The 20,616-nt window shown below is 32.7% G+C and overlaps 1 protein-coding gene across 3 annotated transcripts in view; it reads left to right on the top strand.

Moving 5' to 3' along the window:
- The window catches only part of LOC123523218 (protein amalgam-like), a 72,044-nt gene that overhangs the window by 16,524 nt on the left and 34,904 nt on the right, over positions 1 to 20,616 (top strand). The window contains exon 1 of one of the 3 annotated variants that reach the window (XM_045300925.2): positions 8,014 to 8,170. The exons of 1 other annotated variant lie outside the window; for it this stretch is intronic. In XM_045300925.2, the coding sequence (XP_045156860.2) occupies positions 8,110 to 8,170 (61 nt within the window). In that variant the 5' untranslated portion in view covers positions 8,014 to 8,109. Of the gene's footprint in view, positions 1 to 8,013; positions 8,171 to 15,003; positions 15,435 to 20,616 lie in introns of those variants that run through there. One more of the 3 variants, XM_045300922.2, reaches the window with a different exon arrangement.

The raw sequence follows: 20,616 nt of genomic DNA, 5'->3' as shown, positions 1-20,616 counted from the left end.
GATTTTTTTGAAAATAGTGACATTAACTGGAAGCGTATATATACAGTACCGCTTACAACTATTATTGATACAACACTTCAAAGTTTTCAGTATAGATTCTTATGCGTTTCTTACCAACAAACAAATATTTAAATACATGTAGATTGGTCTCCAGTAATCTGTGTGATTTCTGCAACATGAACATTGAAACAACCGAGCATTTGTATTGGCAGTGCCAACACGTGCAGGCTTTATGGAATAGACATAAACATTTTTTTTCAAAACTAAAAAAATCCTCTATACGGTCAATTTTGAAGATGTCCGTTTTGGTTGTATATGAACTCCTAAAATGAAAAGCGCAATTAATTTTGTTATTACATTATGCATGTTTTTCATTTCTAGAATGAAATACAGGAAGACAATTCCAATTTTCAAACATTATTTTGACTCTGTGTATTTGCGAGTATCACTGGAAAAAGAAATAGCTTAATTGAAAGACAGATTAGACAAACATGGATCCAAATGGTCTTTTTTAACTGAAATTTAGCCACCCCAAAATTTCATTCTTTTTAAATCGAATACAGTTTTTCAAGATAAAAGGAAACGATCCTATGGTGGCATATTTCTGCCACGAGATAGCTAGGTAGCTATCGCGATACTTCAAAAATTATCTTGATAAAGCGAAGTTTTCTGAAAAGATTATCTCAATAGTGGAAGGTTCCCTGGAAATATTTTTGCGATAATATATATTATTTTCTCGATATCTTCTGTGTAAATGCCCACAACTGCCATTTATTAGATAGGTTAGCTTTCTCGATACTTTCAAGAATTACCTTGATATTTTGAATTTTTCTGACAAATTTATCGCAATAGCCTAAAGTTTCCTGGAAATGAAAAGCAAAGAAAAACTAATTTATTGTAATGATGTTTTCAGAAAAAATGCACAACTTTGCTGAAAAGTTTAAAAATATTATCATGATAGTTACCGAGCATCTCGTGGCAGTTCCAAGCACTGACGCGAAATTATGCCCTAAAACGTTTTCAGGAAATAAAAAAAAATAATGTCTAAAAAAAGTATTATTTATTGCTGAAATGTTTTCATACTAACTGCACATATTTCCTGGAAGTTAACACCTTATCGAGATAGCTACCTAGCTATCTCGTGGCAGAAATATACCACCATACTACGATCCCCCTTTTTCTTCCTCTCTTATTTATCCTTTCCTTTTTCATCAATCAACATCACCATCTACAATTCCAATTTTCAAACATTATTTTGACTCTCTGTATTTGCGAGTATCACTGGAAAAAGAAATAGCTTAATTGAAAGACAGATTAGACAAACATGGATCCAAATGGTCTTTTTTAACTGAAATTTAGCCACCCCAAAATTTCATTCTTTTTAAATCGAATACAGTTTTTCAAGATAAAAGGAAACGATCCTATGGTGGCATATTTCTGCCACGAGATAGCTAGGTAGCTATCGCGATACTTCAAAAATTATCTTGATAAAGCGAAGTTTTCTGAAAAGATTATCTCAATAGTGGAAGGTTCCCTGGAAATATTTTTGCGATAATATATATTATTTTCTCGATATCTTCTGTGTAAATGCCCACAACTGCCATTTATTAGATAGGTTAGCTTTCTCGATACTGTCAAGAATTACCTTGATATTTTGAATTTTTCTGACAAATTTATCGCAATAGCCTAAAGTATCCTGAAAATGAAAAGAAAAGAAAAACTAATTTATTGTAATGATGTTTTCAGAAAAATACACAACTTTGCTGGAAAGTTTAAAAATATTATCGTGATAGTTACCGAGCATCTCGTGGCAGTTCCAAGCACTGACGCGAAATTATGCCCTAAAACGTTTTCAGGAAATAAAAACAAATAATATCTAAAAAAGTATTAATTATTGCTGAAATGTTTTCATAAAAACTGCACATATTTCCTGGAAGTTAACACCTTACCGAGATAGCTACCTAGCTATCTCGTGGCAGAAATATACCACCATACTACGATCCCCCTTTTTCTTCCTCTCTTATTTATCCCTTTCCTTTTTCATCAATCAACATCACCATCTTCCTTTTTGAAGAAAACTTTCCTTCTACATACATATGAAATTATTATTATAATTGAATCGATGTATATTTGATAAATATGACTAAAACAAATTTATATTTATTCACTTTATATAGGTATACAATGTATATGACATTATGTTGTTTGCATTCTATTGCATTGCTTTTGTATATTGGATTATAATATATGTGTAAAAGAATAAACGGGGTTGCCCATATGGGGCCTGAAAAAAAACATACCTATACCTAAGTAAACGAATTCAACAAGGTTAATATATAAACGACAATCAATTGACCTAGAAATGTGTGTAGCCTGATACATATATCATTGCAGTCTAACTTAATTTATATATGATAAATATTGGTAATATTTATGCATTACGTAGTAGTATATTTTATACTTTATCTGAAGAAATAAAACATTGCCGAAAACTGAAAAACAGAAGTAAAATGAAAGAAAAACAACAGAAAAACACACAAATAGAATTAGAGACAATGCTCAATAGCTGTTCAATTCTCTCGGTCTTAACGTAAGTCTGTTCAGTGTCCAAGCTGTATGGTAAGTTACCTAATATTGGATCGCATAACTTTGGTTACTTGAATATAAATGGCCTGAAATGACCAAGGTTTGAACATGAATAATAATTTCAAAAAATAAGTATGTCTTCGACAGGTTCATCAAATAAACATTTTTTCATAAACATTGCTCTTATTTATATCTTTTTTATAAATATTGTTTAATTATGGACATAATAAGTTATATTTTTCAACACGGAATGTTGCAGCGTTTCACATGCCATAGTGAACAATACTTTTATATATTATTTAAACAAAGTCTCATTTCATGTCATGCTTTTGAGTTTTAGGTAAACTTTACATCATTGATAAATCCATGTCAGTTGATTTTCCAAAATAAATAACTTGTTTTTGCCAAATTGTACTGTTTGGGGAACAAGTCTAGTTCTGATTTAAAATTCTTTATTCAAAATTAACTTCTTTTAATTAGGTCTGGGGCCGTATTCATAAAGCATCTTAAGTATAAGTATAAGAAATTGATTATTTACTTAAGTATTACTTAGGTTAGAAATTTATTATTAAGTATATTTGTTATTCATAAAACAACTTAATAAGTAATTCTTGTTTTTTATTTTGGACGAAAACATTATTATTAGATTGAATTAATATCTTACAATATTTACATATATCGCTGCACCGTATTTATACTCATATTAAAATCAGAAAAACACAAACAGATTTTTAAATAATATCTTCGTCATTTTTTTAGCATACGACTGATGTACAATTCCCATAATTATTATCATTTCAATTAAAAAGTATTTGGCAGTTTTACATTAATGCCATTTTCATATCAAAGCCAGATATTTTGATAGCTGCTTAAAAAGAATTTTATGATGCGTTTGTAATAACCCTAATTCTTAATGGCTGATTCAACTTCTTATCGTACGTTACAGTAAGGTAAACAGGGCGTACAATATCAAATAGCAAAACGAAGTATATTTCACGCCTGTCTTAAGACAGATACGTGTTGATGAATAATTGTATCATTTTTCTAGGTATACAATAGAAAAGTCGAAAATAAGTGATACTAATCAGTAATCTTTAGTTGCAATCTGACTAAAGTACATCTCCCATTAACGCTACGCTTTGGATCTGAAGACGTACTATACAGAAAGATGAATTTGAATAGGTCATCCTCAGATCTTCGTTTAGAAGATCAAGTACTTTAGTCAGATTGTCTTTTATTCTTGCATAAAAATACCTTTTCACTGGATCCGCCCATGTATTAACGGGAGAAAAATCGTGTGCAAACAAGGCAATTCACATGCTGTTAATACCCGATTTTTATTTTTGAAATGCTTTGCCAGGGATATATGTATGTATTTTTACGCACACTGATATTTGGCATCTGCGTCTTGTTTCTTCCTTAACAACCTCATCTTGTAGCATTATAAATACAATGTAATCCATAGTATGTTTAGCTGTATCTGTTTCCAACCCCAAACGTACTGCCCCCATCAATGTACGCCCTAGCTTCTCTTAGAGTTCACTCCCTTTACAAAGCGTCTGTTCAGTTATTGTAAATAACTGTGAATAAATAAGTATCGCGTGTAACTTGTGCTATTGTTCGTTTTTAGGTATTATATTTATGATTTTGGTAAGTATCAGTCGGTATGTTTTTATCTAATTTCTCTAAGAATTTATATAAACAGCTTGGAAACTTGACACTACGTTTGTACTTATCCGTACTCCAACTGCGTGTCCGTACTCAATATAACTCGAATGCAAAGTTATTATTCTTGAAATTGTGATCGAGTCCACCAAATTGTGAAATGATATGAACAATTATTGGTAATTTTATGTTTGTAATAATGAGAGATAAAAAATCGCTTAAAAACCTTCAGGAGGCGCTTTTGAGAGCGTTGTTTATTTCCGGGCCCTGGATACGGATATTTAAAACATGTTTACCGTTTCCAAGAACAACTGGAATGGTAAATAAAAAATGTACCGGAATCGTCAAGTCATCACGTATGAAAACAATACATAAATCGCCGTGAAATATATTTTTATGCAAGAATAGCGACCTTCGGTCTCGGTCACAAACAATCCCGCGGGCTTCTGCAGACGTTAATACACAAAAAAACGTGTATTATCCCTACATTGTTATATAACATATTTTGGAAGCATAGAACACAAACAAGCAAACAAAATAGCAGACTCGGTTTGACTGAGTGAAAGGTAATAAAATATGACACACCAACATCCCGTAGCATCGGCCATAAATGACTATACTTAGAATATAACTGAATGTATTCAATGGACCGAAAGGAACAGACTATATGACAACACGGATTACAAGTACGGCGAGAAATTTTGCGGCCGCCACACGGCATTTAAAGACACCCGTTGTGATAGTAAATAAAATTTATAGGTAAGATCATTTTGGAAGCACAGAACGTAACAAAAAAATGTTAGCAAACAAAAGGAACTTCAATTTAAAAAAAAAAAAAACCTTAATTTATATTATTTTTTTTCTGTGTGAAAAAGCGCTTGATTTAACAGGTACCAAGTAAATGACGAGTCGTAAGTGGGTAAGAATGAAAAATTATGTCGCTTGTAATAACCCTACTTCGTCATTCAACTTTTTATCGTAAGTTAAAGGAAAGTGGAAAGTAAACGTTGAAAGACTTACGATATTAGTTTAGTTAAGTTTAGTTTATACTAATTTATTTTAGCTCGATTGTGATGAAAGCTTTAAGTTAATTTGAGCCACTCTCGAGTCCGCTTCCTGTGAAAACTAGTACTGGTGTCATATGAGAGGTCATGGTCGTGAACCCGAAAGGGACTCGAACTCACATCCTCGTGTTGAGCGGCCGATACCTTAACCATTAGACCACCGCTCCTTTAGGGTATCATGTTAAATAGCAAAACGAAGTATATTTGTTAATATCTGTCTTTAGACAGATATGCATTGATGGATATTCGTCTAATTTCTTACGCATCTTTTTTTCTAGGTATGCAACAGAAAAGTAGAAAAGCCGAAATTTAGTGAAACAAACCGGCTGTTTTCAGTTTATTGAATATATGCTGTTAGAATATTTTGAAAGCGTAAAATGCAATTCCAAACTTGGTTTGATTAAGTCTGTCCATGGGGGTAATAAAATATGACGCACCCCAACCCCTAGCACCGGCTTTAAATGAATACTCTTACTTACCGGTTATCTTCAGCTTTTATTTATATTATGAAAATATTCTTTGGAAGCATGGAACACAGACAAGCAGACGAAATAGAAGACTCGGTTTGACTGAGTCTGTTACTGAAATGTAATAAGATATGAAACACCCAATTCCCTAGCACCGGCTTTAAATGAATACTCTTATAATAAAATTAAATGTTCTCAATTGCTCAAAAGGAACAAATAATATGACAAGTACGGCGCCATACGGTATTTAAAGACAATATACATCATATGAAAAAGCAGACTACAGTATTTGCAGCGGTTAATTGAACGACCATGGTTTGATATTTTGGTATTTGGCAAAACTTATTAATAAGATGGACAATAAAGTAGTACAATACTTGTTATATAAAATCCGAACGTATTAATAGAAATAATTGTTGTAAACAAACCAATAAACCTTGGTTTTCTGAGAAATGTTATAATGCAAAATGACCATTTAGAATGCATCGAAACCGGTATGATACGGACAGATCTGACGAAAATCGTTTTGTACGAGCACGGACATATTATAATAGAATAAAAAAGACCAGACATGCTTTCCAAGTGAAAGAAGAATAAAGAATAAGCAATTTAGTATCCTTACAACCAAATTTGGCAAAATATTACAAAGGTATACAAACAAGGATGAATATCCAACAGGGAAAGCCATGTTCTAAAAACACAGCCTACCAAAACGTAAACCCAGCACGCGGGCGCGCACACGACCAACATACACATTCAAACAGTTAAAGAACACAGTGGGACACCGCCTTGCAAGTCGGTAGCAAAACCACAATAGGGGAGAGGGGTGTGGGGTGGGGAGCGGTTGTACCAAACCTCACTCTTACTCCCATCATGTTCCAAAGTCACAGGACAGTGTAAGTTATAAAAGTTATACGTAACATACGCAAAGGCAAGAGAAGGCATGTAAAACATAAAACTGCTCTTGTATATTTATACAAATGTAATCCCTACGAACCTGAAACGCATGCACCAAATGTCCTTGCAGAAGACAGAGCAAGAAGGGAAACATCCTTAAGGGCCCGACGAAACAGACCAGAAGACGGAAATCAAAAAAGCCCAGTCCCGGTTTGATTTAAGAATTACCTATCATAGAGTCATTCACCTGTTTCATCGGACACAATCAAGGAGGAAAGCATAGCATCCAACTGTAAAAGGATTGAACACCAAACATGCGTTATGTCTAAAAACAGATGGGTCATAACATCCTTTAATAAAACGTTTAATAACTTTATTAAATACAACTGAAAATAGCCATGACCCAAAATCTGACGCACTTTGTAAACCACATCCTCATAAATTTAGCAGATTCAGAAACAACGACTCTGCAAATCATATACTATGAACAAAATCGAATCGGAATTTCCTGTTCTACTTGTTTGCCATAAAAAACGTACTTCACGCCATACTTTATGATACTCTTGAATCATTCTTCCAAATTAGTAATAAACAATTTGTCAAAATGTATCTATTTCGCAAAAACACCAATGTTGCTGTATGAAAATAAGCTACAGATATACGTTTGGACAAATACTACAGTTTTGTTAAAAATATTTGTTTGTCCATTCTTATTGCCGAATTTTTTTTTCAATCGAATGTAATATCTTGATGAAAATCTGCTTTTTGTTGGGCAACACTTTGCAGGGTTTCGAAATGAAAATATGCCGCGCAAGTACTTAATATTTTTCAATTTACGCATTCAATATTTAATTCATTTACGATGGTATTAAACACATAGACCTATTATACAGTTTTTATTACACCAGATTTATATATTATACAGCGCATCAGTAAGGCTTACATAAAAAGGAGAGTTAATCATCCAGTATTATTCGTTATACATAAGTTATTTAAGCGTTAGTCAACCATAGTAATTATATGTCATACATCAATAAATACAAATGAAACGTAGGCCGTGTTTGGTATGTAAATACAGTCGAAATAGAATAACTTAACAAATGAGTACACTGTATGATAAAAACATAGTGGATTTGGACACATGGATCTTACAAGCCTGCAAAACATCCGCGCAGTCTGGTCAGGATCCATGCTGTTCGCTTTTAAAGCCTATTGGAATTGGAGAAACTGTTAGCGAACAGCATGGATCCTGACCAGACTGCGCGGATGCGCAGGCTGGTCTGGATCCATGCTGGTCGCAAAGCCATTATGTTGGTTTTCCCATGGCACGGCTCAAATGAGTTATTTCACTGGTTGATAAAACATATGAAATTTATGGAAATGGAATACTTTACATAACCTGATAAAACATTAAGTGTTGGATTTTAAAAATGTTCCGGTGTTTTCGGATATATTGTATAATAATTATTCTGTTACATTGCGAGGTTGTTGGTAAGATAATTCTTAATATTTGTTCCTTATTCTTTTGATTCACATGCCATTAGATATTTGAGTAGCCTTTAATCAAAAAGGAAATTCTTGACTTAGGAAAAGTGAAATCAATGTTCTCCAATTAATATTTGTGTTTTAATGCTCAGTCTTATAAATTGGATAAAAAAACAGGTAAAGGCTGTCCCTTCATACCTTCGCAAGTAACATTGTAATATATTTCTTGCGTATTTCTAACTGCTTGTTTGTTCTGCTGATTGTTGTTTTTGTTTTGTTGGGATTAACGTATCGGCAACACAATTATATGTCAATTGGCTACTTTTCAGCCTCCCGTGCTGAAGGAAGGCCTCAGGTTCTACCTCGTTAATTTTCAGTTATAAGCAGAACCAACGACGTTCCATAAGCCAGTTGGATGGCTTCCTCACATGAAAGATTTCTACACTCATGTGGATGATTTGAAACCTCAGCGGTGAGGGCAACTGATTAAAGTCCGCAACCTAAACCACTTGGCCATGGAAACCCCTTTCATCACGTTCATTTTTTTGTCTTTGTCTTGTCATTATAGAAATGCAAGTTTGTAACCTTAATTTCCATAGGGTTAAGATGTCCCATAGAAACTGCAGAAAAAAATATTTTCCTCAATATGCACAGCACGGCCGAGTCTACACATGTATATTTTCGTACAGAAGTCCAATTGAGTTACATACATCAGGAAAAAAGACTGGATAAAACTATTCTTACAAAACTTTAAATGTGAGGTATTTGACTGGTATAATATCTTTAAAGATATGATTGGTTTTATTGAGACAAAAATCACAACAGACATCTTGTGAAAAGCACATCGTGTAATACACATAGGTGGTACGAATTTTTAAGCCCGCCCGCTTAGCTCAGTAGGTAAGAGCGTTGGTCTACGGATCGCGGGATCGCGAGTTCGATCCTCGGGCGGGGCGTATGTTCTCCGTGACTATTTGATAAACGACATTGTGTCTGAAATCATGAGTCCTCCACCTCTGATTTATGTGGGGAAGTTGGCAGTTACTTGCGGAGAACAGGTTTGTACTGGTACAGAATCTAGGAACACTGGTTAGGTTAACTGCCCGCCGTTACATGACTGAAATACTGTTGAAAAACGGCGTTAAACTCAAAAATAAAAAAAAATAAAAAAAAAACGAATTTTAAACATAAGTACATAAAAGATAAATCACTAAACGGTGATATTGTCAGTAGTGAAGTAGTACATAAGAAAGCTGTAAATAATTTGAAATAGAAGTTTATATCACTGTGATAAAATATTAACTTTACTATTCAATTGACATCGATAACTTTTGAATAAACTGAATTGTAATGTGCATAATGAGGCATACCTTCAAGCACGTAAAACATCAATTACTGTTTAACATCAGTGTACAAAATGTAATGACGATGCTGAATTAACTAATTATATAAACAGTCACATTAGTAATATCAATTATATCAACACATGAAAATGAGTCGGTGAATTATGAATAATAATATATTATAAAATTGTCATACAAGGTCATTCCTTGGAACATGTACCCGAAAGGAAAAGTAGATAGTGGTATGTATGTAGATAGATGTCTTGGTTCATGTATTTCCATGCTATGCTGATCAGAAATTGTCAGTTTTTCATACCCACGTTATCCACGATTTATTAGTTAAACCTACATCATTGCGTGCTAAAGGAGAATTCTAACACGATCCGCAGCAGTTGCTATATAAACATATAGTGAAATCGCCTATACATGAATCTACGATAAAATATAGCTCTTCCATTCCACCCTACGATTGTAACATGACTGTGAGATTCTACTCTGCTTCTGTTATATGCCGACTAAATATTCGACTTTTTCAGTGCTTTGTAGTAGTAATAAAAAGTACATCAAATTTTCTGAAACAAACAATTTCTAACTGATGAATTTATTTGTTTATATTTTTACCGTAAGAAAATGTTTCAGCCCGGTAAGTTTCAACTTCAACACCAGCGGCATCTGTCTGGTCGTGTGTGTAGTTTACAATTTCTGCGTTGTAGGCACCACAAATGTCAACTAGATTCTACTTTGACAGTAAATAAATTATAATTCATGTTCCAATCTTCCAGACTGAAGTGTTTACGTGTTTATATGCCGCCGCAATTTTCTGGCGTGTATGTTTCAGTGCCATCATGTTGGTGACGTGCACTATTTTTAGAAACTGCATAATATAAACTTTGAATGAAGTATTTACTTCTGATTTCTATATCCGACCTTAGATGTTATTGAAAATAACATTTTTACAGAAGTAACGACTTAATACTTTAATTAAAATTTGCTGAATATCGGAAAATTCCGTTTTATGCAACGCGTTCCATTCGTGGGGAGATTTTTATAATAGCATATGGCCAGCCGAATGATATATCGAGCTAAAATGTAGTGCTGTTAAATGCGAAGAATTTGCGTGGTTAGAATCGAAATAATAAATATGTTCCAATAATTTTATCAGTTAATAAAATATGGGCAGTCGTTCGGATGCGAATATTAAATCACTCGTGCTACGCACTCGTGATTTAATTATTACGCATCCGAACTCCTGCCCATATTTTATTAACTGATAAAATATAGGGACATATTTATTATTTCTAAATTCTAACACGATCCGCAGCAGTTGCTATATAAACATATAGCGAAATCGCCTATACATGAATCTACGATAAAATATAGCTCTTCCATTCCGCCCTACGATTGTAACACGACTGAGATTCTACTCTGCTTCCGTTATATACCGACTAAATACTCGACTTTTTCAGTGTTATGTAGTAGTAATAAAAAGTACATCAAATTTTCTGAAACAAACAATATCTAACTGATGAATTTATTTGTTTATATTTTACCGTAAGAATATGTTTCAGCCCGGTAAGTTTCAACTTCAACACCAGTGCATGTATGTCTGGTCGTGTGTGTAATTTACAATTTCTGCGTTGTAGGCACCACAAATGTCAACTAGATTCTACTTTGACAGTAAATAAATTATAATTAATTTTCCAATCTTCCAGACTCAAGTTTTTACGTGTTTATATGCCGCCGCAATGTTCTGGCGTGTATGTTTCAGTGCCATCATGTAGGTGACGTGTACTATTTTTAGAAACTGCATATATAAACCTTGAATTAAGTATTTACCTCTGATTCTATATCCGACCTTTGATGTTATTGAAAATAACATTTTCACGGCAATAACTACTTAATACTTTAATTAAAATTTACTGAATATCGGAAAATTCCGTTTGATGCAACGCTTTCCAATCGTGGGGAGGTTTTTATAATAGCATATGGCCAGCCGAATGACAATCGCGCTAAAATGTAGTGCTGTAAAATGCGAAGAATTTACGTGGTTAGAATCGAAATAATAAATATGTTCCAATAATTTTATCAGTTAATAAAATATGGGCAGTCGTTCGGATGCGAATATTAAATCACTCGTGCTACGCACTCGTGATTTAATTATAACGCATCCGAACTCCTGCCCATATTTTATTAACTGATAAAATATAGGCACATATTTATTATTTCTTAATTACAACGCATTTAAGCATATTTTGGCAATGATAACGTCTCTGTATACGCTTGCGATTTTGACTGACTGCGGAAATAGTGAAGTGAAAACACTTAAGTACACGATTATCTAATGATGTATATAACTATTCTACAATCAAGCCAATTCATATCAACGTTTACCTATTTTAGTGTGCCACTACTTAGTGGAATATGTTAAATATTCTACAATCAAGCCAATTTATATCAACGTTTACCTATTTTAGTGTGCCACTACTTAGTGGAATATGTTAATTATAGGAAGAACGTTTGCCACTACTTAGTGCAATATGTTAAACATAGGAACAACGTTTAACTATTTTAGTGTGCCATTACTTAGTGCAATATGTTAATAATAGGAACAACGTTTAACTATTTGAGTGTGCCATTACTTAGTGCAATATGTTAATAATAGGAACAACGTTTAAAGATTTTAGTGTGCCACTACTTAGTGCAATATGTTAATAATAGGAACAACGTTTAACTATTTGAGTGTGCCATTACTTAGTGCAATATGTTAAACATAGGAACCCGAAATATTTCTTTACAGTGAAGTAATGGTATTGTTTTTCACGGTTAATACATTTTTTTCTGATTCGATTCTTTCGAAGTCATCATCCATACTACCATTATCACATATTCTTTTTAACCATAATCTTGAATATTTAATCTTGATTCTTTTTAACCATAATGACGGAATGATCTAATTTCCTTCTCTAGTTTCAATATAAGGAGTGAGTTCAATCTTTATAGCCAACTAAATAGAACTGCCGGCGTGTTCCGGACATTTTAATAGGATGCGTACATGAAGCGATGTAACTAACGAACAGTTTTATTTATACACTACCATAGTAATCTCTAATGCCTTATCGAGTGTTTTATTGATTATCATTTAAATTTATTGTATTTTGTGTTGCGGTATTTGATGGGATATACATGCATTGCATTAATGCTTATTGCGGTAATTAAACTTAAGGAATATACATGCATTTCATTAATTTTTGCTCAAATGTAAACTGTTTACATAAATGGCGTATAGAGCAAATTGCAGTGATTGCTGTTTTCAGAGGAATCAACTTGAAAAACTTGAAAAATAGCTGTAATGTTGTTTATGTTGCATTTCTTTGTTATGTCAGCTGCTCTTAATGAGCCTTGACTTTTCAAAATAAACTAAAATCTAAACTAAGCTTCCGCAGTTCTCGTTACATTGTATATCCGGATTGTTTTCCCTCATACGGTGTTCACTGGTTTTTAGGAATGAAACTTGGTAAAATAATTCCCTAATAAGAATATAAGGCAATGGAATAACCATTTGGATGCCATAAAAACCAAAAAATAAAAATAAAAAAATGAAAATAAAATATCGAAGTAAGGAAATTAATTCCTACGTCTAATAAGTCAGCCGTTACAGTTCTGATTTTATAATTTACTTTGAGTTCAGACAAAACGAATATATTCGGCAACATTGCATGCGGTTTATTCCAGATTGAATAAAAGATGACATATTTGACTTTTGATTAATATTTCATTCCTTACAAGTCTAGTTCATAAGTGCATCTTTACAAGAGGTCAGAACAGGTTTGGTTATACAAATTTTACCTTATCATTATATCAATCGCCGATATCTTATGCAATAACAAACTGAAATTAATCTGAAAACACACTATATATGTCAAAAGTTGTACAAACTGACCTCTGTTCAACACATTTTAGTCTTGCCGATCATATTTGCTCTAGTGGGCTTGCACTGAATCATTAATTGCGCCTCCAGAAAGACTAAAAAAGGACAAATTCTCAGAGATCTATTTTTCGTTAGTTCACGTGAATGAGATGCCTGTTCTTATCTTATGTTGTGCTTTCTAACAATCGCTAAAGATTTGAAGGTGTTTAATACTGTTTACTGGAATGGTAATGGAAAATTAAATCATTGTGTGTGAAGCATCGCAAATCATTCAGACATCTTTTGGGAAAGCTCCAATCAACACCATCTTGTTAACGGTTTGTAATGAAAGCATCATATAAACACGATTGCCCCATACGTCCTCAGACATTTCTATTATTTCTTGTAAGGAATTCATCAGCACCTAATCAGGAACAGTTCAACAACTGAATTGTCACAGGAATTACTCTTGCCAATAAATGAGATATTTTGCTGTAAGAGGTGCCTAGAGTACAATTAAAAAAAAACATCAAGGGAAAAACTGTAACAACTAAATGACTACAATATTAACTATGCCCTTGTACACTGCAATATTGATCTATGATATGTTGTTGTACTGCAGTGATCATTGCTCGACGTTTGCCACTTCTTGCTCTAATGGTGTGTTGTTACTAAGTCGTAATAACCATTTCCTTCACAAAACGATTACTTAATATTTGGAACGATAATTGTTTTACGTCTAATACTGGCTTATACCGGCTTCATCTTTTTGGTATTTGTTTTGGCTTTTCTTACATATTCAGTACACCTGAGTTCAGTATTAAATGCGGTGTAAAAATACACGTACAAGTCAAGTCAAGTCAAATAGTTTATTTATGTCTCTTCATACGTAGAGCATAATAAAGCATTACAATATTTCAAAAATACGTATGCCTTTCTATACAGAAATATAAGAGACAATTTGATCTATATACAGTTACATATTCTAAAACCTAATATTAAGTAAGATGACTAAATCACTGACATAAAACTATTAAAATCCTTATGTGTAGGTATACCTTCAAAAGGTTACTTACATAGAATTAGAAAGTCATGAGGAAACTGTGAATCCATCTGTGGCTAGCTGCAGATAGATGCTTTAGGGAAATTTTGAATCTAAGATGCTATACACGACTGTTTTTGACAATAACAATAGGTCAGAAAAGCCGACTAAGTTACTGAAGTATGTAAACTCATTTTGCATTCAGTTGCATAGAAGGAGAAGAAGGAGAAGAAGAATTTATTTAAGACTTGAGCTGAAAGCTCCTCATCTAAACATACAACAGTTATGTCTAAAATGAAATTCTAGCGTTGTATTTATTCAAAAGTTTTACCGACATTTATCATAAACTGTGCCAAAAACCGCTATTAACAATTAATGGAATGTACGCCTTGTCTGTTATAATGAAACTATTACCGCGTAATGATTTTCTCCACTTAATTTATAGATGATGAAAAGATGAAACAGCGTTATCAACAACGTTCAGATGCAATATTGTATTATTGTAACAACAAATGTTTTGCAAACTGTATGCAGGAAATGTTTTATGAAAGTTTTGACAGAGAGAAAAAAAAACTCTCATAAAACTCTGTTTTAATTTACGCATTAATCACATCTTTCATTCAAAACAGTGTTAAAGACATGGACTAGGCATACAATACAACGAACATAAATCCATTGCTTAAATCAAAATGAAGTTTGTTTACCTACGATTTATAATTTATTTTGATATTATTCAAGCAGAGCAATTATATGTCACACATCGATAAATACAACTGTCATTATGCTTGTAAGCTGTTTTGGATATTCATATTCAATTCATATGGTGCATCTTTACAAATAAGTTATTTCAACGATTAACAAAACATGTGAAATTCTGGATTTACATGATACTTATTTAAGTGTTGGAATAAAACATGTTCAGGTGTCTACGGGGATTGTGTATACTATATGTAGTTATTTTGATACGATATGAAGTTGGTAAGAAAATTATGTATATTCTTTTGCTGATTCAAGTTGACAAGCTGTTTAAAAACATAAAATTATTATCTTACGAAAAAAGGGGAATATTTATGGATGTGTTTTAAAAGCTTTCTCCCAAAGTTATAAATCAAGAGAAAACACATATTGATTGTTACGAATAAATTAATGCTTCATACATATACATGAATGATTTTCTGAATAATTACGAGGGACCATTTGCATATATCTAATTGATTGATTGTTCCAATTATTGCCTTTGCCTTTTCATAACTGGGATTAACTTCCATTTGGTATGGTTGTTATTGGGCAAATTCTTAACGTATCCGGACAGTATGTCAGTGGTAAATAATGTACACTACGACACGTGTTATTGTTTTGCAATTTAATGTTTACGTTTACAAGTCCAACCGATTTCATTTGCTTCCGTAAAATAAATCGGAAAAAAAAGAAATTGATAAAAGTAATGCGTCTTGTATGATATATATCATGTCTCAATTTGCTATATAGAGATTGAACCTAAAATTTTCAAAGATAGAGAGATATTAAATAAAGTCTGGAAGTTTATTTCTTAGTGCTTCAAGTAACCAAAATTGATTTTACAAATGTAAAATATATGTAAATTTTGTTTATATCTATAACTGAAGTTTTAATATTTATTGTAAAGCTGTGTTCGCAAGGAATGACATCTAAACTTACAAGCAGAGATATCTATTAGTTTACTTCCTTTTCAAGACAAAGACAATTACAATAAATTCATATGTGTTTGATGTACCCTTGCTCTAAAATCCGCTTTCGACTTCCACTGAATAAGAACTTGTTTAGTAAAAATTACCCGTAGGTAAAATGACAATGCCGAAAATGTTTTTGACATATTTTTTTATTATCATTTTCACTAAAATGAATGCATAAAGACTGCCGCCATTTCTTGTCATAATATTTAGCTATATATGTTCAATTTGCTGAATCATTGGGCGAAAGAAATTACTTAATCGTTTATTTTATGGTGCACACATACGTATTATCGCGTTTAATAAAACGTAAGAACATGTTCGTACTTTATTAAGGCAATAATTAATGTTGAAGATGGCTACAAATTGATAAATATAGGTCAAAAATTAGCTCCGCAAAATAATTATAAGTTAATAGATAATAACAGACAAATGATTTTAAAACTCTAATTAACATAATACTTAAGGCAATAATGTTTTCAATTTGTGTGCAACCTTCTGCAAAGTCTAGTCTTCGTAAAGATACACGAAAGTTAGGAATAAGTCATAAATGTTCAGGGTTCAATATATATCAGTTGTTATAACTGAAAGAAGATAAGAGTTTTTAAATTAACTTTTTAGACCTCAAATGGTTTCTCTTGACAATATAATAACATAACAATTATTACAGGTTTGCCTTTTGAAGTCATCCAAAGGCCAGAATGCGCGATCAGCCCCGTTCCCGGTAGAAAGACTGCTTTGTGTCCGAACATAAGAATTTTTTGCTTCCAGACAAGACATTGGTTGACGGGTTTTGGTTTCAAATATTTGTTTTTGTGTTCTGGTTTAATATCTTTTTCAACTTTTTTCCAGTCGTCTTATCTGTTTAAATGTAGAGACAGAAACTACGTGATTTGAAAAGAAAACAAAGATAGAAATATAACGTATGAATAATTCTACTTGGGAAAACTATACGCGTGGATTGCGAACTTGACAATCCAACGCATTTCATTCCCACTTACATTTTTGTAACCGCGATTCATTCAGAAATAAACGTGATCATAATGAGCTGAATGAAGTTGTAATTGTTAAACCACATATTTTTTTTCTATGTAAACCGCGGATATACTGAAGTGAAAACACTGATGAGAACGGATACTAATACATATGGGAATGTTTACCAATCAAGCCTCTTCATGAATAAACGACAGCGCCATCGACTTATCATTCCATTATTCCTGACACGGGACATATTTTCTGGACACACTAGTCCAAACTCAAGGATTGTTAAAGTGGGAATGATAAAGAGAAAGATTACTCGATAGACGTTGTAACGAATGAAGAAGGTTACGGCCTGGTTTGATCAGGTTTGTAATAGGTTTTTTTATCCTTGTATTGTTCTATTTCTGCAGTTTGTATACAATTTTCGTGTTCTGACATGCGTGAATACTTTTTAATAGTTGTTTCCGCCTTTATTTTAATTGAGAACGACAAAACATGAATATACCTACACTTAACTGTAATGACGCTTTGTACATGCCCGCTTCTGGTAGCTCTGCGCGTTTGATTAACCGGAAGTGACGACGTAACGTCATTTATCAGAAATACCTAGAATAATTCCTGGTAGCTGGTATCTTGTGTTTTAGTTGATAAACAGGCAGGATCTTGTCTTTCTGAAGGTTTATTTTGACAATTGTTACTTTTGATGTCAAATAATTAAAAATATTAACATGAAATAAGCGGCAATATAAAGACTCCAATTGAAATTTGAAAGCTTCTGTGTTTACTTAAATTTTGCAACATGTACTTGCTGGTACAGGCTCTATGGGTAGGGTAGTGTGTAGTGTTTCCTTTTTGGAAAAAATTAGTGATGGCATCATTAACCAGGGTGTTTGAACCTCTATCTGCAGCCCTGCTGGGCGTACCATGTAAGGTTTTAAGCACTGGTATTCGGCAATAGGGGTAAAATGACCTCAGGGGGCAGGGTGCGATCATGACTCTTTGTTTAGATAAAGTTCCTGCCAAAATGGTTTGTTTGTTAGCACGTTCCGTATTCTGAATACATAATTCAATACAATTCTATTCCTGATGATTTGCTATTTTGGGATTTAGATCGTTATAGACATAAGTTATATACTTGTATACAGATTCTGTACCGAAACGAAAATGTTCGTAAACTTGAAAAGTAAATGACTGAAAACGTTTACATGTACAAGTATATTGGATTTGAAATCACTGCTGGTGTAAAATTAAAATTTTTATGTATTTGTACACATCAAAAACAGAACCAAGAGCAATAGACAATAGAATTTCAAAATTAAAAAAAGGGCCTCCAAATACATACGAGATTTAAAATATACCTTAACATACAAGGAGGTAATGATAATATTTATCAAATACCAGTTAATACATATTTTCCGATCAGATTTTTTTCCAAGTAATCACCCATATTGCAAATATCAAATAAATTGTATATCATCCACAGAACTACATCTGTGTAAAAATATTGCCTATAGGTGATTGACAACAATTAATACTAAGAAATTCTTTATACTATACGTTTGATGAGCAGCCAATAGTTCAATAAATATGGTCACTTCCATTAATAATATTTCGTGGGCTGAGCGGGAAGCTATTTTAACTCTATATAAATAAAGAACAAGATACAATAGTTTCGCGCTTAGCCCTCGATTTAGCATTAAGATGTTAATGTTATATATCTAAATAGTTGTTTAAAAGCCTTTAAAAGTCGTTATGCGATGCGTATGTGATAACCCGTCTACGTGAGTACAGTTTTCAATTTTATTTATTTTATAGAGTCAATAAGGGTCAATAAACTTTAAAAGACGTACACAATTAAATCATATGACAAGACGATGTTTATTTCTTCATGCCTGACAGTCTTCAGATAATTAATCGTGCACGTATATTTCTCTACATCTTTTTAGATATTAACTGGAAAATGAATTATACTAACCGGTTATGTTCACTTACTACTATTTCAATTTAAATACTTTTAGGTTAGGCAATATTGTTCTGTATAATATGGTTAAAGTAAATATAGAGGACGAGTCGATACAGTTAGAATAAAAGTGTATCCCATATGATACACGTGCATTGTTCAATAATCCTTAGTTCTGTGAAAAGAAAGTAAAACCTATTAGACGCTTTCTTCCGAAACAGTGCGTCAAGCATTTATTAATGTTGAATTCCAATCATGTTGATACTTTTGCCGGTCGGGGACTTTTATCATTTAGATAACATGGTAAATGGTACAATTCCTTACTTGAGACTTTGAAGAACAAATCTTAACACCTGACGTTTGTCAAACATTTTAGTTAATATACGATGTCTGCCATAGAGACGCTAATGTTAGAAAGACTGGCAATTGGCAAAAGTTAACTAAAGACTGGCTAGAAAATGAAAATAATAATGAAACTTGCAGAATAACTATATTCCAACCTGCATGTAAAAATTTACCCATTGCAGAGCAAAAACAAAATGGATCCATACTGAATTAATGGTACTTTTTATTGAGAGACATATTTTACCATTAACATTTCGTTATAAATAGGCCCTGTATATTTGTACTTGCCAGAGTTATAGAATTTTTGATATTATTAACACATTTGACTTGTGATGAAAGTTAGATTGTTTACAGCAATTAGTAAAATCAAACAATATCAAAGTAAATTGTAATCTGCTTAACCTTTAGCCTGCTGGCGGCAAGTGATTCTGCCTTTGCGACCAGGGCAGACCAAGATCGGCCTGCACATCCATGCAGTCTGATCATGGTCTGCACTGTTCGCTATTATATATTTTTTATTTATATTATTTATACACTCACAATTGGTTATACGCCGAAAGAATAATTAACTCGGGCTACGCCCTCGTGAAATTATTCTACGGACGTAAAACCTCTTTTCGTGTATAAATAACGTAAAAATACGGTTTTTCTATACATTATTTCTTAATTAATAAGAGAAAATGTCAGTGCAATAATTGTAAAAGCACTGTGTGCTATGTATAATACAGTGAAATCATATGTAAATCACAAATCAAACGTCTCGAGATATTTTCAATTCTGAAATTGTATTAAAACAGGGAGACTCAAGTTCCCCATTATTGTTAATGTTTTTCGTGAGTGATATTAAAAATACTAATTTTGATTTCGATGGTATTGTATCCGTTTATAACTTGAAACTATTCCTAATACTGTATGCCAACGATATGATCTTATTTGCACGTACACCTGAATCATCAGCGTCAATGTTTAAGGACGTAGAGACGTTAAACTTGGGGTGTGAAAAATTAATGTAAATGAATTCAAAGTTATGAAATATTAAAATGGTCGACCAACATCAGTTGATATATACATCTATGGACAAAACTAGAGAACGCAAGCTCGTCTAAATACGTTGGTATCAGTCTATATAAAAAAGGAAACGGCTACACACACACAAACAAAAGGC

Source organism: Mercenaria mercenaria, chromosome 8 (assembly GCF_021730395.1).
Source record: "Mercenaria mercenaria strain notata chromosome 8, MADL_Memer_1, whole genome shotgun sequence".
NCBI classification, from domain to species: domain Eukaryota; kingdom Metazoa; phylum Mollusca; class Bivalvia; order Venerida; family Veneridae; genus Mercenaria; species Mercenaria mercenaria.
The sequence above is the reverse complement of the archived record's forward strand: the minus strand, read 5'-3'. Positions and strand labels throughout refer to the sequence as shown.